The sequence below is a fragment of the Ambystoma mexicanum genome, chromosome 3q (genome assembly GCF_040938575.1).
Source record: "Ambystoma mexicanum isolate Mex_15411 chromosome 3q, UKY_AmexF1_1, whole genome shotgun sequence".
Taxonomy (NCBI): domain Eukaryota; kingdom Metazoa; phylum Chordata; class Amphibia; order Caudata; family Ambystomatidae; genus Ambystoma; species Ambystoma mexicanum.
This window is the reverse complement of record NC_090926.1, coordinates 840114793-840139332: the sequence shown is the minus strand read 5'-3', so window position 1 is coordinate 840139332 and position 24540 is coordinate 840114793. Positions and strand designations below refer to the sequence as shown.

General features: G+C 46.4%; 1 protein-coding gene across 1 annotated transcript in view; it reads left to right on the top strand.

Moving 5' to 3' along the window:
• Positions 1–4759: 4759 nt before the first annotated feature.
• The window catches only part of TMEM100 (transmembrane protein 100), an 81308-nt gene continuing 61527 nt past the window's right edge, over positions 4760–24540 (top strand). Inside the window, exons 1-2 of the mRNA XM_069654936.1 lie at positions 4760–4870; positions 7765–7855. Coding sequence (XP_069511037.1) covers positions 4820–4870; positions 7765–7855 — 142 coding nt within the window. The 5' untranslated portion in view covers positions 4760–4819. The remainder of the gene's footprint in view (positions 4871–7764; positions 7856–24540) is intronic.

Genomic DNA, 24540 nt, shown 5'->3' with positions numbered 1-24540 from the left:
ACTATGAATGGAAGTTCGGGATTGGGGTGCTGAAGAATCGGTGCGGTGGTGAAAGCGGTTTTCAAAGCCTCAAATGATTCCTGATGTTCCTTTTGCCACTGATAGGGGGGTACTTGAGGGCTGGTCAGAGCCGTAAGTGGGGCCACAATTGTGGAAAAGGACGAAATAAAGCGCCTATAAAAGTTGGCGAAGCCCAAAAAGGCCTGCAAGGCCTTGAGTGTCTGAGGAACTGGCCAATCTAGGACTGCCTTAACCTTGGATTCGTTCATGGATAGTGCCCCAGGGGTAATGTGGAAGCCCAGAAACTCAACAGACGTTTTATGGAATTGACATTTCTCGGGTTTAGCAAATAGCGAATGTTCCCTCAGACGGGATAAGACCTCCCGAATATGCTTTACATGGTCATCAAGATTCTGTGAAAAGATCAGGATGTCGTCCAGATAAACAACCATGTAAACGTCCAGAATGTTCCTGAATATGTCATTCATAAAACGCTGGAATGTTGCCGGGGCGTTGCATAGACCGAAGGGCATGACTAGATATTCATACAAGCCGTAACTGGTGCAAAAGGCAGTTTTCCACTCATCGCCCTTGCGGACGCGCACTAGATTGTATGCGCCGTGAAGATCCAGCTTGGTAAAAACGGAGGCATTGGATAAGCGGTCCAGAAGAGGGGTGATCAAAGGGATTGGATACCTATCCTTTTTCGTGATGGCGTTAAGGCGCCGGTAATCCACACAGGGACGTAAGTCCCCCTCTTTCTTGGGTACAAAGAAAATGGGACTTGCAGCTGGTGAAGTAGAGGGGCGAATGTGTCCTAGTCGTAGGGCGTTCTGTACATACTGTTTCAGAGCTTGTTCTTCCGAGGGGGACAGAGAATAAATCCTGCCCGAAGGAATGGTAGAACCCGGGATTAGTTCAATCGGGCAATCATATGGTCTGGGTGGAGGAAACACCTCGGAAGAACCGCGATCGAAAACTGACTCGAATGCTTTGTACTCAGAGGGAATCCCGGTAACTACCCCTCCGACGGTATGGGAATTCACAACCTCTGATCCACCATCATTCAATGTGAGTTGAGCAAGAGCTCCCAAGGCCCGTGAAGGAGTATCTGTTTCTTGATGGGTTGGAAGACAAAAGTTCTGACAGATATCCGACTCAAAGAGCATCGTGCATGTTTGCCAATTAATCAGAGGATTGTGTTCACGCAACCATGGTATTCCTAATATGATACCGAACTGGGGTGTGGTGATCAAGTCAAAACTTAGCGTCTCTGTGTGAACGTCTTGTATAGTCAATAATAAAGGAGCAGTTTGGTGTCTAACGGGACCAGAGACTAGGGCAGTGCCATCTACAGCCTGAACCGGTTCAGGTCTGGTTTTCACCACTAAAGGTAGATTGAGAGAATGGGCTAAAGCAATGTCTATGTAGTTCCCAGTGGCACCAGAGTCAATGATGATCGTGACTGCGTGAGAGATACCCGTAGAGGGACAAAGAGTGGCTTGTACAAGGATGGGCTGGACACGAGCGAAAGCATGAGTGGCACCCGGAGATGAGGACTGGAAACTCGACCTGGACTCCGGATCTAAGGTCGAGTTGTCCGAAAAACCTGGGACTTCTTGGGACGCTGAGGGCATTCCTTAACATAATGTCCCGTGGTGCCACAATAAAAGCATGCATTATCCACCCTCCTACGTTCTCTCTCGGATGTCGTGATAGGACTACGTAAAACTCCCACTTGCATAGGTTCCTCAGTGCTGGAAGCGGGAGTACTAACAGCTGAGAAAAACCCAACTCAGCCCTGCGCTCTGAACGACGTGCATCTACCTGCAGGGCAAGATCCACTAGTTCCTGATACTGAGTGGGCACGGAAGGAATCACTGCTAAGGCATCTTTCATTGGATTATTCAACCCCCTATAGAATATGACCGCCTGCTTGCTTTCTGGCCATGATGTCTCGGCGACTAATTGGTTGAAGCGGGTGATGTAATCTATCAAGGTCCCTCTACACTTGGTTAGCTCTAACAACTCCAGATCCCTAGATTGTGCCTTGTGTCGGGTGTCGAAGACTCGAGACATCTCTGTAACTAACAAATCAAAATCATAGAGAACCGGGCTATTGTTCTCCAGTAAAGGATTAGCCCAAGCGGCAGCCGTTCCGGCCAGGTGGGAAAGGGTAAAGGCCGCTTTAGCAGTGGAATTAGGAAAGGCCAGAGGTCTACACAGGAAGTGTAACTTGCACTGATTGATGAAGGTCCTGAACTTCTTGGGGTCGCCTTGATAACGTTCAGGAGCGGCCAAGGGAGAAGGGGTTGGGAGGACCACCGGGGTTGGAGCTGGGGTACTTGCCAACGGAGAAGGTGTGGTTGAAGTGGCAGCATCCCCGAATTCAGAGTCTGCAGGGAGGGGATGCTGGACACTGTGTATAGAATCTAGCCTTTGGTGAATCACCGTGTTAGCGGCGGCCATATCTGCCCTTAATACTGTAATTGCCTGAACTAAAGCAGCTATGGGTTCTTCCGTGGACCCCTGCATTATCTAACACGACTATACGGCTTCTCAGTCTGTTCTGACTTGAGTGTCGTGTAGACTGTTGAGACCTCCGTCCCCAAGTGACGCACAGGGGAACCAAAAGAACCCCGCTGTGCGACCTTTGGGGCCACAGGTGGGAGATGTTACTTCCCGGATCCACGGAACCTCTGGAACACCGATGCTGCTGCAAAAAGAACGAGGTTAAGTACCAGACAAATACAATATAGCACAAGAACCAAAGGATCTGAATAATCTTACCTATCCGGTGTTTGGAAAACCCGGAAAACCTAGGAAGGAGGTTCGAGACTCAGATGAGAGGCAGTCCCCAGAACAAGAGGGAACGCAGACAAGCGTGGACACAGGATAGGCCACCTGTAGAGCTGAAGACGTAACTTGAGTACCCAAAAGGGAAATGGCGTAGAAGTCCAACAAAGTACCAAGGGATGATCCGAAGACAGATGAGGGTTGTGTCGAGATTCAGCAATAGGTAAACAGTTCCAAGCAAAGGTACAAAAGGGTAGTCCAAAGGAGTCCAGGTGAGAGATCCAAGATCAAGGTAAACCAACAGAGTTTATCAAACGTAGCGCCAAACAGGGTCAGAAGACAGCTGAGAAGCGATGAGTGCTCCGTGCATCAGGCTTTATATACTGTGCGCTTCTGGGTCATGTGACGTCCACCAAGGTCACATGGGAAACGCCGCTCTGAATCACGTGAGCAAATGAATGATCGATGCGGAGGTGTTCCGCTGCCCCCTCTGCTGTATGTTCTCCATGGCAACTGCCAATGCAGAAAGGGCTGCAACCGGGCACGTAAATTGTACCTGGTACAGAACTTTCGGTCCTTTGGGGTAACCAAATCACGTGAGTCTCGAACCCTGGAGGGAGTCGTGTGGGAACGCGGGGGAGGTGTTGTGGAGATGTTAGCAGTGTTCTGGTGTGCAGAGGATCGTCTAACATGACGGTAGACTCTCTCACTAAGATGGATCATTTCATCGCTCTTCCGTGTATTCCAACTGCCAAAAAGCATGGCCGAAGTCTTCTACATTCCATCTTTCGTCTTCATGGCTTAATGACCACCATAATCTCAGATCTAGGATCACGATATACCTCTACAAACTGGACATTGTTAAGCCAAAAGCTTGGGAATCAGAGAGCCTTGACCTCTGGCTATCATCCTCAGTGAAATATAATTTATTTCTAGGTTGTTTTCTAAAGAATCTTTGCCCAATTCTTTCAAAATCCTGTTCATTCCTGAGTATGTATGCTCGAAGATCACAATATCGTCTGCATATATCATAAAATGGATTGGAATACTGTTTACTGTTGGTGGGCCACGACCCCATGCTCTTAATAATTGAGGGAGATCCGACATGTATAAATTAAATAACAGAGGGGCTAGGATACACACCTGCCTAACCCTTTGTGTTGTGGTTGGCCACATAGTAACATGGCCTATTCCATCTAGCTTGAGCTGTACCTCAGTATTAGCATAGTGTAGTATAATATTATGACATAAGTAATCAGGGCACCCCATCCTTGATAATTTTTGCCAGAGGTGAATAGAGTGGATTTTGTCAAAAACTGCTCGAAAATCGATAAATGCAGCATAAGGACCTGCCCCTCCGGTCTTTAATCTAGATGTTTTATAGTTTACTAAACGGACATTATATAATGTAGAATTACCTGGTGGGAAAATAATTAAGAGATCATCCAAGATCGAGCTAGTCTCAGCCCACTTCTGTAGGTTTCGAAGTACAAAGGACGCAAATATGTTGCCTGATACATCCAGCAGCAAGAGAATGTGATAATTCTGTGCCAGAGAACAAAGGCCTTTTTTATGTACTGGGATCAGAATGCGGTAGGGTCTGAGATATCATGTGAAATAGGATCTCCAACACTATTGTAAGGTGCATTGACCCTGATGACACTGTACAGGTGAATTAATAAAGAATACACCTAACTTTCTTCTTGGAACTGTAGCTAAACAGTTACCTCGGCTGAATGAGAGGCATAGATTTAGGACTTCTTGAAAACATATGCTTGCACATATGGAATCTCATTCAGAGGAATTGGATATGACAAAACAAGCGTGATTTATTTTAAAAAAATCTGTATGCAAGGAGCAGTATGAGTTGTTTATCTTGTGCACAATCGGGTGAATCTGCAAGTTAAAAAAGTGATTTCCCCGTTTCACGCGCTCAGAACATTTTCCCTCGGTCTCTTGGTCGTTTCAAGTCACGGGTGCACTTTTTAGACAGTCCCTGGCAGACTGATTTGCATCCCCTCACATGTTCCTGCTGTGCAAGTGCCTGCTTCAGTTCCCTTCTGGCCTCAGAAAGGTAAGCACGGAGCTGGGCGGTTGGGGGAAGGATTAAGGGAAGCCCCACAAGTGATGTGTTAGCCTATACGCGGGGATAGCAATTCCAGCAAAGTTTTTGTGTGTGGATTGCGTTCATTTTGATGCAAGATGTTTCATAAGTTTTATACAACAGGGACAATGTGCTGGGGTGTAAAAGTAATGTTGCGTGTGGTTGATAAGCTGCTTTTATATTTGTTGCCAAATAAGCCATGGAAGTCGCTGGGGAGTTTTCAGAGCAGACTTCCACGGTTTATTTTTCCTCGTGTGAGGAGTGGGCCGCCCGTACTGCGAGAGGCGCGGGCAGTGGGGATTTTGCTCTGGTATCTATTTGCAGTGCATTCTACAGTTAGTCGAGGAACCACGCTGGAGACGTCTGTTGTTCCTTAATGTTATTCCTACATGTAGCCCATAGTAGCAGTGTTCCGAACAGAAGCGACAGTGCTCAGGTGTGCCCATGTGCCCTCCTGGCATGCTGTGACGAGCGCAACACTGTATGGCAGACATTGGCTGGCACTGCCTAGTCAGTCTTTTAGGGGGGCATAAACCGTGACGCCGTTAACTGAAGGTATGCACAGCAGAAATGTCGCTTTCTCCACGTTGTTCCTTTCTTGTGGGTCATATGCTACATGTGTCCGCTGACAAATGAAAGTCATCTGTGCAGGCTGTCTGAATAGACACTACCGTATTTCCCAAACCCCTTTATGCGTGCGCGAGCAGCACACACACACACACACACACACACACACTCGCGCTCTCTCGCTCTTTCTCTTCCTCGCGCGCTCTCTCGCTTTCTCGAGATGTGCAAGAGCGTGGCATATCCCCCTGCCTGTAACTCTGCGAGAGCCTGGCAGCATCAGGCACCAGATGTTATATCACCCATCGCTTTGTTGTTGCTGTGTTTCAAGCCACTTAGCCATTCCGAAACGCTTACTCTCTTCTGAAACGCTTGGGGCTGGTGCCCTCTCCTGATATACTGTGTCTGTGGCTCTGCAAATGTGGGGTGCCATGTTGTCATCTCTAGTGTCTTTTCTAATAGTCCAGTCCAATTGGTCATTTAATGTAATGACTGAAATTCCATTTGGCTACTAGTTGCCGCTGGAATGTTTGTTGGTCCTCGGCGCGTTTGTCTCTTTATGGCAACCATGTGTTGCACGTTGCACACGGCACCGCGCCCTGTTTTAAATATAATGTGGTCAGAATATCGGCGTGACCTTAAACATCCTTCTGTGTGATTCATAAAGAGCGGGGCTGTTCCCTGGCTGGGGAAAGGTCAGCAGCATTTCCTCGCGTGAATATGCAGCACTCGATATTAAATTCCATCTGCATATTGAATGCCCTCTGCCCGGCTGCAAATGCTAACATTTGAATAAATACAGACACACAGGTTAATTAATATCCGTCTGGTGCTCAGAAGTACCGAGGCGGGTATTCCCTCTTTGTCACCCGTTGTGTAAAAGGGCTGAGCAGAACACGGAGATACGGAGCTCAGTTAGAGAGGTGATGGGCATACTTTAGAAAAGTTTCGCCCATTTGTAACTCCCTATTAGATGGCTGTCTTCCAGTGTTATTTTGTGCTTTGTTTTTTATGTTGTGATACTTTATGTTATGATGTGTTGAGCTATTTGTTGGGCTATAAATGGGCCAATCCTACGGCTCTCAGTACCTGCACTTATTATGTTTGACAATCTGAGTACCTGCACTTCTCAATCCGTCGAGAAGAGAGCCCTTGCTCGGCTACGGGACTCGGTGAGAATGAAATCTTCTCATGTAACTGAACTGCATTGATCGCAAGCAATAATAACGCTCCCCTTTCACCGCTTAGCGTATGTCTATGATGTCTGCCAGTGCCACGCACAAAGGAAAGCCTGCTTGCCTATGCGTATTCAGATTGTGGAGGTGTGCGCGAATCACAGATTCGCAGCTGAAACAAAGAGTGTGTGTTCTTGCGCAAATATGTTAATCTCGCTGTGACATACCCAAAGAAATTGGGCATTCTCAAAGCCTAACAACTTTGTACATCACATCATTGGTGTCATAACCGGTGCAAACCAGTTTGTGATTGATTAGCGTCGTTGAGAGAATGTTGCATTTGGCTGATAGAAAGAATCACATTTGAAGCTAGCGTTGTTAGCGTGTGGCACACGACCCGGGCGTCCCCTATGTACAGCGGCCCTTTGGTTCGTGCTTCATACATTTCATGGAAAGCTGCCATTGTGAAGTCCTTGCAAACGCGTTGCACAGCATTGCAAAGTCCAAACAAGAGTTTAAATACCGACCGTGCATGCCTGAATTCCCCCCCCCCCCTCTGTTCATTGCTATGCATTGCACTGTTCATACATTGGATCAGAAATATAACGATGTGCTGCGTAGGGGCTGTACCCCCAGGGGAACAGCTCTGGTGTAGCATATGTAGTGCTGACACTTGCAGCGGTCTCTCCCGCGTTCTGCCTTGCCTCCGGCTGCAGGCTCATGTGGCACGGAAGGCGGGAGCTGTTTACAGCCGGAGCCTGTAGCCGCAACCCGAGGAAGCACCGCGACCCAAATACGTTCCTTGGAACTTGGGTCGCGGAATCTGAATCGAAGGTTCCGTTTCAAAATCACCACCGGTACAGAGTTAAGTGAGAATACAAATGTGCCTGCGAAGAAAGCAGGGCAGTACGTTCCCAGGCAAAATTAGTAGGCGCGAGTGAGGGGCATTAGTCGCACTTCTGGTTCGCTTTAAAGCAGGCAGCTATTTCCAACATTAAGCATCCGCGTGCTGAGGCTACCTCGTGATGTTTACCTAGGCGATGGTGTGTTGGAGGGCGTACTTGTGTCGACCCTTCATGTTGAACGCACAACTCTTACACTTATTTGTGTGTGCATTTTTTTCAGACATACTGTTGCAGAGGTCAGGTTTTGGAGGGGACAACACCATTTCAAGCTAGCAAGCAGATTCGGCTGACATGGGCCATGAACATACACGGTAAGCATTAGCAATGCACACCTCTTCGCTTGATAGCTTCTTATGGGTTGGTTGGCCTTGGTAATGGCAATGGAGAGGTTCAGGGTTTTTCAAGATGCAAAGGGAGAGTAATAAAGATTACCCCTGCTAACTGGGCAGGGAGTATTAATTCTATTAAAGACTAGGAGGCGAGCATTAATTTCCCGCCCGTATATGTATTGTGATTGATGATGTTGTTTGATGTTGTTTGATGATAACAATACAAGACGCCACCCTGATACAGATGTTTGATCCCCCGCTGGGATCCCTTCAATTGGTAGGTGTCCTGCCGATATTGCCGACCTATACACTCCTATGGTCCGGAAAGCTATGCTGTCTTGCAGCAGTTGTGCCAGGCAATTCAGAATCACTACCACAGGGGCTGAAATGGGATGAACACTTCTCCCTTTGCACCAGCTAGTCCATTTGGCCCAAGCCGCGTCGTAGCTCCTTCTAGTGGAAGGAGCCCAAGATTCTGCGATAAACTCTGCAGCCTGCGTCGAAATGCCTGGCAACGACCAGCGTCTCCTGATATCCTGCACGCGATGAGCGGGAGTGTCCCTCTCACTCTCAGAGGATAATACAACCCAGCTGGGTCCGTGAGTAGTCATTCTCCTTCCGGCAGAATCCTCGGAAGGTCCACTGTTAATTCCATTAGTGTGGGAAACCATACTTTTGACTTCCACAGTGGTGCGACTAACAGTAGCTGCGCTCTCTTCCTCCGACACTTCGCTAGCACTCTGCTCAGCATCATGAATGGAGGAAAAGCGTAATGCGGCCCACCTATCCATTCCTGCAGGAACACATCCGTGCCGCGTGCTCCCGGATCCAGTCTCCAGCTGAAGTAATCCGCTGTCTGTACGTTGAGGCACGATGCAAACAGGTCTATGTACAATGGGCCCCATCTCCGATTCAGAGTCTGAAACACTGTCGGATTCAATCTCCAGTCGCTGGAGTCTGTGAGGTACCTCGATTTCCAGTCGGCTACTACATTCAGCACTCCGGATAGGTATTCCGCCGTCACTGACGTCCCTGACTGGAGACAAAAATGCCAAAAGTCCTTTGCCAGCTCGGCTAGCATCTTGGACCTTGTCCCACTGAGGTGATTTATGTAGCGTACTGCTGAAATATTGGCCATCTTTAGCAGTACGCACAATTTCATCTTCCCTTTTGTAAAGTCCTTGATCGCGAAAGAGCCCGCTAGCAGCTCTAGACAGTTTATGTGGAGGCAAAGCTCTTCCTCGCTCCATTTACCTCCTGTCTGCAGGTCTCCGCATCGTGTTCCCAGCCCAGGCGATTGGCGTTTGATTCTATGATTAGGTCCGGTCGATCTCCGAAAATGGCTCGCCCATTCCAGGCGTCCATATTCTTCAACCACCATTCCAACTCTGTTATGGAATCTTGTTCCAAAGGCACTGACTGATGATATTTCAGTCCTTGATGCAGATGTCGAATCTTCTATCTCTGCAGAACCCGATAATGTAATGGCCCTGGAAATATAGCTTGGATAGAGGCTGCTAGCATTCCCACTATCATCGCTAGAACCCTGAGGGAGACTACTTGCTTCTGTAGACATCCTCGTATTTCTCTTTTGATGTCTCTTATCTTCAGCGCAGGAAACTCTAACGTGGCCTTCCTGATGTCTAGAGCAAACCCTAGGAAGTCCAGTCTTTGCGCTGGAGTCATGTCTGACTTCACTACATTCACTAGAAATCACAGTGACTGTAATAGGTCTTGTACCCATTTCATCTGGTAGACCAGCGTCTCCCGGTCCTCAGCCAGCAGCAGTAGGTCGCCTAGGTATATAATTAATCTTATACCTTTCTCTCAGATTGCTGCTGCTACTGGCTTCATGAGCTTGGTAAAAGCCCAGGTTGCTGACGCAAGACCTAAGGGCATCGTCTTGAATCGCCAAAGCTGCCCTGCCCAATGAAAAGCTAGGAATTCTCTATACTCCTCTAGCACTGGAACTGTCAGGTACGCATCTTTCAAGTCTAACCTCGTCAACCAGTCTCCTTCTCTGAGAGAGTCTCGGATCTGGTGGATGCCTTCCATTTTGAAATGGCGCTAGACTATCCAGCCGTTCAGTTCCTTCAGATTTATTACTGGTCTCACCTTCTCTTTCCTGTGTACCAGGAACATGTTGCTCACAAAGCTGGGAGGCTTCGGGCATCTCTCTATAGCTTCCTTTTGTGCAAGTTGCGCTAACTCGTGGTCTAAGCAGTCCTGCTCTATTTGCGACTGGTGCTGTTGAAAGGGCCTGCACTTTTTTCTTGGCAGCTCTATAAATTCTAATCACAGCCTTTTCACGGTTTGCAAAACCCAGGCATCGCTGGAAAGTGAGCGTCAGTTTCCCCAGAACATAGCGGTCCTCCCTCCCACCAGAGGGTAATGAGCCTTTCTCACCTTGAGTGAATGATATTCCTCGACCGGCTCCTCTTCCTCTACGCCGTCTAAGGAAACGTCCCCTGGCCGGGAAGAAGGAATCCTGTTGCCTGTTCTCCCAGTATTGGGCTCTGGGGTTGGGGGGGTCTCCTACTGCCTTGGTTTCGACCAGACGCGTGACCCCTGAAGCGACCGGTCCTGCCAAATAGTCTGTTCGGGAAGATCTTCCTGATAGACGCTTGCGCCTTCTCCAGTGAAGTATAAGTTCCCACGAAGCAACCCATATCTTTTCTTAAGATGTCGCTGAAAAGAAAACCTTGCGCTGCTTCTCCTGCTTCGTAAGAAGTGAGGTCACTGAGCTTAGGGTCAATCTTCAATAGCAAGCCTCTCCTTCTTTCAGAGTCAATAGTGCAATTAGAGTTCCCCAGTAAGCAGACGACTCTCTGGGCCCAGCCTGCTAGGGCGTCGGGGGTCTACTTCTTTCCCCGTATCTTTCGCCCTCTCTGCTAGATCCATGATTTTAGCTAGCGGACCTGCTAGGTCCAGGACTTTCTCCTGGCAACTCTTCCATGAGCGGTCAATGCCCTTTTGGGGATCCTTGCTGGTCTTAGACACGAAAGTTAGCATCTTGGGGTCCAGCTCGGGGGGGTCTCCGCTACTTTCCCGTGAGGTCTGGTCTCGGACACTCTGCTCTAAGGCGCTGTCTTACTTCCTTATCGAGTGCCTTCCTCAACCTTATGGTCATGTATTGAGCGACCTTGGGGGAGGGCTGCCAGTCTGAAGATCTGGGATTCCTAATGCTGTCCGGGTCAAACATATCCTCTTGTTCCTCCTCGAGGTGCTTCTCCTTGCGGGTTCTTTACCTCCCCTGTGCTTAGCCCAATATTCCTCTGGTGCCCCTTCCTCGTCTTGTGAGGTTGGGTCTTCTTCTCCTGGCTCCTCTTCCGAGCCTGGGTCATCAGCTCCCATATTTTCTTTCCCCGGCGGAGAGCGCTGTGAGGTCTGGCACTGTCTGACGCTGCAAATATGCTTCTCTGAGCTTCGCAAAAGCATTGACGACCTCCGGGGCCTTTTCTTTCGCCCCACCCGAAGGGCCCTGGGGGCCAGAAGGGGCTTTCTTCTTCCAGGCCTTATTACTCCCCTTAGACCCTGCTTCAGCGGGTTCGGAGGGTGTGAGCTCTGTCCCAGTGGTGCTATCTTTGGGCTGGTTCCACATTGCTTCCAAATTCTCCAGCCTTTCTTGCAGGGGTCTCACCCCTTGTGCCACAGCATCGACTAGATAATTTCCCAGCACCTCTTTGAAGCTGGCAGCTAAGTCCCATGACTGTTCCTCTTCACTCCACTCAAATTCCGACATTTTCGGATAGGGTGCTGTGTGCCTAAATACCTTTAGCAGGTGTCTGTGCACGCTCACTTCTCAGTCAGATGCGTAATCAGAGTCTCTGTTATCAATCCCTTATACTCTTTCTTTTGTAATTATTTATTATTATTATTTTTATTTTTATTTTACATGTGGCTGCACCTGACTTCTTCTTTGGTATTGCCTGGGGTGGCTGTGTCAGTCTTCCAGCCCGATTGGTGGGCTCTGCGTTTATGCGGGATGCTCAATCACTTCTCTTATTGTGTGGAAAAGGAGCTTCCTGCTCCTTAATTCTCTAGGTCTGCTCTCCGAGTGTTCCGCGTATGGGGTGTCGAGCGCTTCTTCAATACACTTATTTCCCGTGTATTGGTATTCTAAGCCCCTTTCCTCATGTTAGGGGTGTTCGCCGCCAGGCCTTGCTCTCTCTGTCTATGTGTCGCGTTGCAACGCAGATAACTCAGAGCTCTGCTATTGGCTCAGCCCCCACGAGGGTGGGAGCCAGAGGGCCCTGGCGTTGCTCCCTTCTGTTTAGAAGGCTGGGGAGGTCTGGAGCCTTGCTCTCGGCTCTGCCTCCACAACGGTGGGGGCCAGAGGCTCTGTGTTGTTCCCTTGGCTGCGAGGGACTCGAAGAGGAAAGCTATGCGGCAGCTGCCGAGACCCCTAGGGTGCCGGTCATGCGGCACGGGGCCGGCACGCTGCTGGATCACTAAATCACCGAAATTATATTTACTACGTTCTCGCACGCGACGCGAAGCAACGATCCGCCGGAAGGTCTGGTCTGCTAACTCACGACCTACGCACGCATGATATAACATTCCTAGTAAAATGTATTTCTAGACATCTGTCAAGACTGTTCTTCATCAGAAAGCATTATGCTCACTATAATCTAGTCCTTCCCACCCTCTCTGACACTATACAATAACTTCAATAATGATAACTAGAAGGAGGTGAGAGAAAAGGTACTTATCTGCTTGAAGAGCAGTAAAAGAAGAGGAGGAGCTCAGGGACAGGATGTGGTCATAGCTGAGCAGAGGAGATAATGGACTACAGAGACCATAGAGTTTGTAGTTTAAAGAAAAAAACACAAAAAACGCCACTTTGGGCATTTTTGTGTGTTTTGGTGTTATGTTTGTTGAAACTGCTGGAGAGTAGTGAATAAAGAAGTTGAAGCATAATGCTCGCCTCCAGTCTTGCCATAGCATGAAAACTCCCCCATTAATGTATTTGCACGTGCCTGAACCCATCACCAAGCGGATTATGGCATTGCATTTCCTGGAACTGGGACTCTGCCTTCATGAACACGGGTCCTGCAAATGTTCTTTTGGCGACTCTGGGGAAATGAGCCTTTCCTCCAGCGGCCTCTTCTGCTATGCTTTGGGGTATATATTCAGAATTGATGTTCTTACAAACCCCGAAGCCTCTCTGCTTCAGTAATCCCATGGGCACGTGGCTGCGATGCCAAGTGACTGTGTCGGTAAAGTGCCACGTTCTCCATTGGCCTCACCTCTTGATGCTCTGGGCAGTCATGGCCTCACCTCTTGATGCTGTGGGCAGTCATGGCCTCACCTCTTGATGCTCTGGGCAGTCATGGCCTCACCTCTTGATGCTGTGGGCAGTCTGCCTCACCTCTTGATGCTCTGGGCAGTCATGGCCTCACCTCTTGATGCTCTGGGCAGTCATGGCCTCACCTATTGATGATCTGGGCAGTCATGGCCTCACCTCTTGATGCTGTGGGCAGTCATGGCCTCACTTCTTGATGCTGTGGGCAGTCATGGCCTCACCTCTTGATGCTCTGAGCAGTCATGGCCTCACCTCTTGATGCTCTGGGCAGTCATGGCCTCACCTCTTGATGCTCTGGGCAGTCATGGCCTCACCTCTTGATGCTCTGGGCAGTCATGGCCTCACCTCTTGATGCTCTGGGCAGTCAAGGCCTCACCTCTTGATGCTCTGGGCAGTCTGAGTTCTGCATGGTGGGTTCAAACCTCTTTCATGGCAAATCATTGCAGTTTTGGAGTACTCTTAACTTTGTGATGGATGGATTCCCAGAACGGAGTCATGTGGGAGCCGAGCCTTGAGGGGGGTCCCCCAGTTGTCAGTCGGTTGTGTGCGATTGTAGGCAGGGGTCAAGTCCCAAAAATAAAAGTTGGGGGGACTCATCAACAAACACAAAGGGATGTGACGTCACCAGAAATTAGCATATCAAGGTGAAATATGGATATTTCATTAAATTGGCTTTGCATAACCACCCAAATTGCACAGGACAAATGCCATTTGCCTTTCATAAAATCAACACACACACAAAACCAAGAGTGTATACTTTCTTATAATGGTGTTTTTGAAAACGTTAAAAGGTGTGCATGTTTGAAACTCCAAGAACCAATACAAATATTTTCCCTGGAACATGCTGTACCGAAATGGGACATTCCACCTTTAGTTGTTTGTTATTTTTCATCAGGATATATGGTGCAGTGGTGAAATGTCCAACCTGATGACTGCGGTTAGATCCCCGATGTCGGCTTTAATTCATAAATTCAAAGAAGACATTCAAGGGTCTCATTTTAGCCGAGGGGGACTGAGTCCATCCTCTGAAAAAAGTGGGTGGTCTCCGTCCATCCGCGTGTACCCTCGACTGGAGCCCTGATTGTAGGTCATTGTATTGTGGTAATGCAGGGTTGTCCAGTTGGGTTTTGGCAGGTTAAGAACAGCTGGAGGTGCGTTCCCTAGAGATAAATGTATGTCCTGGTTTGCATCTTTCCCTAATTTGTTAGGTCATGTCTTTCATTTTTTTTTAACACAAGTCTTGTTTATAGCATGTCTGGTATCAAGTGGGCCTAAAAGACGGTTCTAGCCTTCAGCTGTCATTTCATCAGGGGGCCTAGTGAAATTGGAGATCTTGCTCAACTCCCTTGGTGTGTGGTTGGTTTCACCGAGAGGCGAGGATAGTACTTTATGTTCTTAAATAGAGCTGTATGCCACATGCCTTCTACTTCTATGTGCTTTAATAAAGGGTGTTGTTACTGCACAACTCAATGTTGCAATCACATTTATGGTTGGTTAAGATCAGCGTGTAACTTTGTTTCCTATGGAAGGGTTCCTAGATGGTTGGTGGGCCCTGTGATTGTCCACAGCACCAGGTGTGATGAGGTGTGTATGCATGGATTAATTTCTGTTTGTTTGATCTGAATAACGAAACGGAATATTTGAACATGGTAACACACCAAAAAACACAGATTGTACGGTCGGAATAGTATATCCAGTTTCATGTTTAGTAGAATTTCAAACAACATCTGAAACATATATATATATATATATATATATATATATAATCATGTTTTAAATATAAACAATATGCTTTGAAAGTAACTGACGTGAGGTGATTGAGGCCCCAGACTGAACAGAAACAGATGCTGCTGTGAAATGAAGAGCACACTCCACGTTCGGGGGGGGATTTTGGATTTTGTAAATGTGTCATGTCATACAGAATTAATCAGTCATTCTTGCGTGTATATTCGCCTCCACTGATTGTCATACAAACATTCTGATTGTTGGGCAAATCATACATTTCAGCAGAGCTCCGAAGACCTGATTAACAGAAACGTTTTATAACGGCACAGGGCCCAATTCATGGGACATTTAGCAGGGCGCTAGGCGACTTTGCACTGCCAACACATACCGCGATTCACAGAGTGGTGCAAAGTGTATGTGTGCGGAGCATAGTCACTTTGCACTGCAAAAGTACTTTTTGCATCACCAATTTAGCACGGTGCAAAGAGTACTTTTGCAGTGCAAAGCGACTTGTCACTGTGCAAAAAAATCCATGAATAAGGCCCAGGGTGTTTGTTGGCACTGGAAAAGTCAATATGATATGATATTGCACTTTACTATAAGTGTTTCAATGCGCGAAATAGTAAGCAGCAGTGCAAAGTCACTTTGCACCGTGCTAAAAGTTCCATGAATTATTACGCCCAAAATCTTATTGGAAAGTGCTCTGCTAGTCAGGCTCAGTATGTCATAGAACAATGCATGTATTCCTTTCATTTTGTTGTTTCACTTAATTTACACAGATCCCTGTGCCTTCGGGATTGGTTGAGGGAGCCCACATGTGTTTCTGATTGTAAGTGATTAGTTGGAAAACATGTTTGAAAGCCCGATTCTTGGAACCATAGATCCTCGCCCCTTCTTATACTTCTTATACGATGGATTGTTATGCCGTTAGTTGATACATTTCATTTGTCAATGTTGAGTTACATGTTTGCTTCCCACGCCTGCACTCCTGATTTCTCCTTTCTTTCTTCTAATTCATGTATCCCTTTCTGTGGTCGGGTGGTCATTTAAACAATAGAACAGCCCCCCCCTCCCACACCCTCTTCTCCTTTTAGACTGGATTTTTCAAAACATGTTTATTTTTTAAAAGAAACTTTATTTTAATTTTTCAGAAAAAAGAAAAAGAAAAAAAACATTGATAGGTTGGAAAACAAATAAATGAAGACCCGCCCACCCCGAAGTTATGCATCCCCTCTTCATCCTAAATCTGTTTCATTGATCTTAGTCCAGCAAAAGGTTATCACGCAATTATGGTTCTCAGTGATATGATATGATATTTTATTTATATTGCGCCTATACACAAGTGTTTCAAGGCGCGACAAGGCAAGGGAGGGGGAACAAGAGGGAACAAGACAATGCTCTTACGAGGCCAGTGACATTGAGATCGCGCAAGTGCAGGGGAGAGGGGTGGGGAGAAGTGCCAGGAGAAGGGGAGGAGGAGCAAGTGCAAGACATAGGATCAAACATTAAAAAACATGAAGTGCGGCAAGCGGTTGGCAGCGCAAGGGATAAGTGCAGAAAACAGGTAATAGATAAGTGCCAGGAAGGGGGGGTTGTAAGGTTGCAGATAAAACCCCAAGTGCAGGGTTGACAGAGGGCAGTGTAGGTGAGTAACTGGGAGGGCAAGAGCCTGGGCCCCTGGTACAGAGGGTTGCCAGGTAACAATTGCAGTACCAAGTAGGAGATCAGTAGGGTAGTGGAAGGGAGAAGGTGGAAGCAACAAGAAAAGTCTTGAGCTTCTTCCGGAACCAGAGATGGTTCTGCAGAAGTTTCAGAGAGGCAGGGAGGCTGTTCCAGAGGGAGGCGCCAGCCGAAGAGAGAGGTCTGCCCCCAACTCGTTGCTTCATTTCATTAACGTGGGCCTCATTAAAAGTTTGCAGTGGCAGGATACCGGCAAACTGTAATACCGTTTCCTCCACTTGGTCGACCGGAATGACTGGCAGATTCCAAGTGGTGGAAACTCTGGTAAATCCCCATTCTGGACTCCATGGGGGGATTTGCCAGTATTACCGGCACTGGTATTACCATGCCGGTAATACCAGCAGTTGTTTGCCAGTAGGGTGACCGATATACCTCCAGCTCAGAACTGGAGGAAAATCCACCACCCTACCTGCAAACTTGCATTGTGGCACTGCAGTAACGTGCCGGTATGTGGTAATACCCGCATGTTAGTACCACACTGGCACTCTCGTAATGAGTGGATATGCATTATTTCAGTACACAGACATGCGTGGTGGGTATGCGTGGTTGGTATGCGTGGTTGGTGGTATCTTTGGTGAGCATAATTCCTTTGTTTTATTTGTGGCTCCAATATCCAGAACCCCTTATTTTTGTTTAGATTTTTCATGTAATCACTAGAGAGACCTCAGGCTTGCATTTCAGGAACACCACATTTTCATTTTTAGTGTGCCACCATGGGCAATTTCTCGCTGTCTTATCTACGGCAGCGAGCTATCATGTGGTATTTTTCACTAACTTATGTACGGTAGTGAACTATGTCCCGGGCCTCCCTTTCTGCCGACTCATAGACCTCCGGCAGACTACAACACACACAGTTAGTTATAATTGCTCATACTGAATGACATTGTGCGCACAGCTGCAGCCAAATCTTATTTTTAGCTACCTTAAAAATGACAATTGCACTGTCTAAACATCTCCCCACATCATCAGCATTGTATTGGTAAATGCACAAAGGAAAGAGAAAATAAAACACACCACCCGTCTGCTTTCAGATATTTTTGTGTATTATAAAAGTTGCATTTAAACACGATCTCACTTTTTTACAGAAATAAATGAAATAGCACAGTAACAGCATTATTTGTGATACACTGAGAAGAGAGTGGCGGGGAACAAGAATTCAATTTGCAACATTAAACACGTGGGTAAAGCACAGGAATCTCCTTTCCTACACTGACTGAATATTTTCGCACACATTCAGCCCCCACACTTCAGCGAGATAATTACCAGGCTTATTCAGCATGTAACTTCTTTGGCTGGTCACCTTCTGGAGGGGTTCACCCAGCAAGGACAAGCATTTGCTGTCACTCAAACTGGGACTTGTTGACTGGAAATCCCAGTCTCTGCAACCAAGTTGAATCTGCTTTAGGAATCAGGCACCCCCAGCTATCAACTCAGTCCTTCTCCGAGCTGTGTCAAGATGTCTCTCTCCAGCTTCTTCCTCGAGATTATCCAAGAAAACTCTGGTTACCTCCTACCAAAGGATCCTAACCAATAAAATTCTATCATGCCCTAACCACCCTCTGCACACAATGGCTTGGCTTATACAGTTGCAACTGTAACCAAACTGATTTCTTGCTTATTCGAGGTCTTTGCTTCCTGCAGTTACTGTGGACAGAGCGCAGATAGAAGCAAAAAAAAAAAATCTGAATGTGCTTTTAAAATGACTTTAAGAGCCTGTCATTTTCCATTCATTTTGCACTGGAGAACACATTATGTTATTAATGAGTTAGCGTGTTAGTTTATTGTTAATGAGGTTAGTTCATTAATCCTAAAATGTGTCTCCTGCAACTGAGGAATTTCAGGTAAAAATATGCTTTTAACTGTGAAAAAAAAATGACTTGCATTTTATATGTAAAAATCGTTTTTGACTGAATAACCTGCCCTCACTTATATGTCCATGTTACACTGGCAACACATAGCTTGAAGCAATTGCATTAAACCCATGCAGTGGCGCTGCATAAAAATGCTCAATAACACATGTCTTGCTGTACCACATTATATCAATGCACCAAACCCATGCAGTGGCGCTGCACTTCAAAAAAAAAAAACATGCTATACATTGATCCTGTGCAGTGGTGCTGTACTCCGTGCTCCCAAAACACGCTAAACAATCCTACAGTTTCCAGTGTCTCAATAATGCATCCACCATACATGCAAAATATATGGTATTCTACCTTTTTACGCAGGACCTCACGAAATATGTGAGGTTCTAGCCAAAAGCTTCACACCCACAAATAAACCACAATATATTTTCATAATGTATAGATCATTTTACATACACTGATCATTATAATATAGATATATGTACATTTTAATAGCTAAATCAGTACAGCACTAATATTATAAAACCTACATAACAATTGCTGACAAACAATGTACATGCAGGATTCACACTGCAAAAAGTTAGAGCACATTACAAAAATGCAAATTAAAACATAGGCGAGAGAGAAAGCGTATGATTTTAGGACAACATTGACAATATAATTGCATTTCTTAGCCCTAGTCAGGGTCAGACTGGCCTATAGGGCAATGCCGAACCATCAAAGCAAAATGCTAGCGTGGGCCCTGTTTGTTTTGGTCAAAGTGGGCCACTTTTTTACCCAATGTGGCCCAGTTTGAGGAGTTACTTCACTCTGCTGCTAGTGGCTTTGACCAGTGTTGCTGAATAACTATTCTTTACATTGCATCACATTTTATCAAAAAACTCTGCCTTGTGTACTATTCAAACAGTCTCTCACAAACGCAATTAATGACATTTGCAACTGTGGGCCACTTTTTCATTGGTGCCCGAGACAGTTTTATGCCCCAGTCGACCCTGGCCCTAGTCTCCAATTCATGAGAATCTCATTAGCTGGGTACTCAGAGATCTGTCTACATATGTTTCAATGATCGCTAGGTCACGAGGAAGCGTTTTCTTCAGGACAACCGACTTCAGCCGGTATTCCAACTTTAACCATGTGTGATCCCTATTCAAAAGGCTTTTTTTAAACGGAGAAAATTCCACTACAAAATACACTGCATAGTTCCATGAATCAGGGTTTGTGTCGGCAGTGCAAAGTCACTTTTCAGCTGTGCAAATTCACTTTGAACCGGGCAAATATTACATGAACTGGGTCATTTCTGTCTCCAAAGCTACACATTTGGAATGCAGTGGATGATTGCACTTTGCTGCGTGTCTTGTGCTCATATGAACAGCCATTACTTAAGCCAAAAAATCCGACATGCTTTGATAAATCACCCTGTTCATTTCTTTCCACGGGCCACACATGTGAATATGAGTGTAGGAGCAGCTACCATTTTAACTTGATTGACTTCATAGGCTATTTCACTCGGTCCGCCTTGTTCGCCAGCCTGCACCCACCTTACAACTTCCTCCTAATCAGTCCTATTGTTTTTTATCTCACTTTTCGTTCCTTGTGGCTATCCAACGTTTGTGTTTTCATTTTTTTCCTTCTTTAAGCTTTCAACTTAATTTCAGATTGTAAGACAAGATTCGATGTTTCTGTGTGCAAACAGAACAGAAAACTAAATAATGGGGACTGTTTTAAAAAAAATAAAATCACAATGAATTGTTTTTATTTATTGTTCAATGTATGTTTCTATTGTGACCCCATAGTCAATGTTTTTCTCCTGAAGGAAGAGTTGTAGGTTAATACACTTTCATTGTAGGAATTGGCTTCATTGTGAATTTTTCATATCTTTCATGGTGAATAATGCTATCATTAATTTAAAACTCCTAATGAGGGGCTGGGCTGGTAGATCCGCCAAACAATAAAATTAGACTTTATTATTACTATATTTATTAAGGGACACTATAACATATTAAAGCCTTCTCATATGTAATGTGTACCAATAGTGTTGTTGACAAACTCCTACCTAGTCCAGGAACTTTCCATCCACAAGCCCCTTGTTAATAGAAAGCGCATAGGCACGTGCTTGATATCAATTAAAGCCTATTCCGGTTTCAGCGTTTTTTTTTTAAGTTTGAAAATTAAGTTTCATTGGTCTTTCAAGGAATGTTTCCGCTCATGACTTTGCGCCGTGGTTACCTGGTAGCCCGAACTTGTGATGACCACGAAATGCCTTTTAACTTTGAGCAAGCAGGAGGCGTTTTTATTTTTAGAATTATAAGAATGTTCCTGCACGTCACGTCGAATGTGTTTTCCCGCAACGAGGCAACAGTGACATCGTGCACCGAGTGAGCGCTAAGTGTGGACGGTGTCCAGTTTAATGAGAAACCTGCATAGTAGAGTTGCAGAGGTGCCATGCGGAAGGTTCATCAGCGCTGCGCGAGAGCTAAACGGCTTTCCCGTTCTGCGCAGGCGCTCGTGCTCCGAACGTTATCCAGTGGCGTAGGCTGCCTGCCCATGAAGCTTGTGGAGGGCCCCGAGCCGCAATATCGCCATGTCTTTTAAAAAGAAATCTACTGATAAAAGTTAAAGGAGAATAGGACATGTTAGAAAAGAGATGGTGTCATGGTTTACTCTTATACAGAAGAGAACAAGTCATCACTTTTGAACCATTTGTGTTTCACTGTTAGAAACACTGCCACCAAACTGGCTATTCATTACTGATACAATGACATGGAACCCCAAAGATGGGATTTAGAACTCTTGCTATCCATGACTCCGCATTTTTTTTAAAAACAGAGGAGCTTGTTTTCAAATCGGGCGTAAAGTATATGGAAGGCATACAATCCTTGAATAATTCTTTATCGCCTTGCTTTAACATCACGCCTCCTTTTCAATCATTTGTATCGCGGAGAGCAGGCGTGGAAACCCAACTTCCATTTCTGCCACCTTCCTTCCTCTCTGCCCTACAAAAGCTTCAGCATTTGCGCCGTCATAGATTTTCATGCCAGTGAAAATTACGGAAATTCCTATGGGGACCGTCTTCTTCATGCAGACAGACCCCATAGGGATCCATTGTACACACTGCCTTCATGGCTTGCAATTGCACAATTATAATTAAACGCAAGGATTGTTTGCATGTCTGCTCTTGACGAACAAGTTTGGATTCTAGCCAGTTGGTAGACTAGCTGCAAGAAGAGCCCCCACCCCCAGATATGATATGATGTGGAATTTATAACGCGCCTATACAGATATGTGGAGCTTAGCCACCGGGTACCAAGGTTTGCTACCCATGACTGCTTTGTACGTGATACATGCATTCTTGAGCATTATCTTGGCCTGGAGAGGAAGCCAATGTGGTTCGGGTAGGATGGGAGTAATTAGGTAATATTTGTCTACACCCCTAATAAGACATGCTGCAGTGTGGTGGACTGCTTTCAGGGGAGCTTAGTGAGCAGCTGGGAACCCTGTCGGGAGAGCATTAACCCCATCGATGTGCGAGACCACAAGTGTCTGCAATGGGATGAAGGGTTTGATTTTTCGAAAGATAGAGTTTTGGAGCTAGGCTGTTTGGGCATTCTTGCTTGAGCATTTCTGGAACAACAGGCTGGTGTCAATGGTGAAGGCTACAGATTTTGCTGGGGCCGAGAGCTGTGGATCAAATCCTTCCAGGTGCATATCACTGACCCATTGTTGGACAAGTTGTTTTTTAGCAGGCAGACTGATGATGATGAATTCAGTCTTGGATGGGTTTAGTGTGAGGTATGCCGTTTGAGGTTTGCCATCGAAATCCAGGACTAGATGATGGCTAACCAATCACGGAGACCAATGATGCCCTGCAGGCTATTTGCTCTCTTGTACAACTGAGTGTCATCCGCGTATTTGTGGATGGCTATATTGGGATCTTTGAGGAGAGTACCCAGAAGCTCCATGTAAAGTTTAAAAAGAATTGGTGAGAGGATGGAGCCTTAACGGGACTCCGCAGCGGGACTCCGCAGCAGACCTGGAGTTGGTTAGAGCTAACAGAGTTCAACTGGACTGCCTGGTTTCTGTTAGGCAGAAACCTGTGCAGTTCCCTTAGGGACCACTGCAAAAGATTTAAGACTACAGGTGTTGGCAGTAAACCCACTTGGTACCAGTCTGTACCACCCGGATTTACCTGGTAGCTGTGGCTAAGCAGTCAGACTTCCCTCAAGAAGAGTTAGGCAGTATGCAAAGTATACACAATAGGCATTCAGATACAACAATACAAGCAAACACTGAACAGAGCTTTGGTATCAAAGTATATAATTATTTATTTAAAAACACACTGTTTGAAACACTCCAGCACTCTTGTTGTAAAATATTCTAAACACAGTTACAATTGTAATATATACACCCCTTTTTCCTTATCAGATAAATCACAGTAAAACACCACTTATTTTCATACAGAGGTGAGTGCTTAACTAGATGGCACTCCAATAAGTTTGTGAGAAAGGGAGGGAAAAAGACAGAAAATGGAAAGGTACACCACTCTAAGATTTCAGGAACACTGTTAGCAAGGCAGAAGAGCAAAAGTCACCGGTGAGCCAAAGTCCAAAGGCTGGGCCCACTCTTAGAGAGAGCAGAGCACAAATGCGCCCAAGATCACACAGTTACACTAGTCTTTGAAAGTCTTGCAGAGGGTTCAAAAAGAGTTTAGAGAGGCTTAGGAAAGTTTAGCCAGGGTGTCCCAGCTAACCCAGGTTCGAAAGCCGGAGGCTAAATCTACCCCGTACAGTCGGTAGCAAGGGAAGCCAGGTGGTACACGGTACCTTAAGTGGGAAGGATCCATCAGCGGTGGCAGTTGTTCCTGGCAGTGGGTGCAAGTTGTGTCGTCGTCCAGGGGAAGAGAAGATCTCGACTTGGAGGAAAGATGAAGGTTGTTGCACTACCAGGGAAGAAACCAGCCGCGGAGTTTTCCGGTTAAAGGTGGTACCTTTGTTTCGCGGTCGTGGTAAAACGTGGTATCCCGGTTGCCCGTGTGCTTGGCACAGGCAAGGCGGCCACGAGGTACGTCGGGAAGGCGAAAAGACGGTGAAACTGGTTATCCCCACCAGTCAAAGGAAGAAGACTCTCCGGCGGGAGATCTCCTCTGTCGTTGGGAAAAAGTGGTGAGACGGTCCAGCAGGGTTCCGCCGGTGGTGGTGTCTTGGCAGGTCGGCTCAGCTTCTCCCTCGTCAGATTCTTAGGTCCTGTGGCGACATCTGAAGTTCCAGTCCCCAAAGCCCTGCTTTTATGCAGCAAACCCCCATTCACTCAGCCTAGCTGTCACTCAAACATGCTAAGTGGTGAGCCGGCCGGCTCACCACTTGGGCCAATCAGGATGGAGTGGGACTTGAGTTGCCTAGGCAACTCAGTCCACGGTGCCTAAATTCCCCTCCACTCCTCCTAAGTACCCCAGACAGAGTGACACCACTTTGGAGGGCTTCTGTGGAGAAGCCTGCCAGAAAAGTGGAACAAAGGGCTCGACTTGGGTTGGAGTCACAGAAGAGAACACAAACGCCATTTTAGAATCAAGTTTTGGCAAGAAATACCAACCGGAGAATTAATATTAATTAAATAAACCGGCAGTATGTTCGAGGCTACCGTAAATAATTAAATAAAGATAGTAGCCTAAAACAATGGGAAATCCCATAGGAAAATATTTGCGGTTAAATATAAAAAGTAGTATCCACTGCCACCAGCCAAAACTCGATCAGGGGGGACGGAGACATGCCCCTTCGACTAACAGACCCTGGGGCAATCGAATTGCCCCAGCCAGTACGTCCACAATATGATGGCTTGTACTGGTTCTGTTCAGAATTTAAGACTAGTAAAGTCAATGGTGACTTTACATGCCCTGGGAGACAGTAGTCACTCCCAGGCTATGGAGTCTATACTGGGGGGTCACTATGACACCCCTGTGTTACTGCACTGAGGGTGCTGTGTAACACACATCACAAAAACACATGAAGCCCTATGGAGTAAAAGACCCCATAGCCCATTGA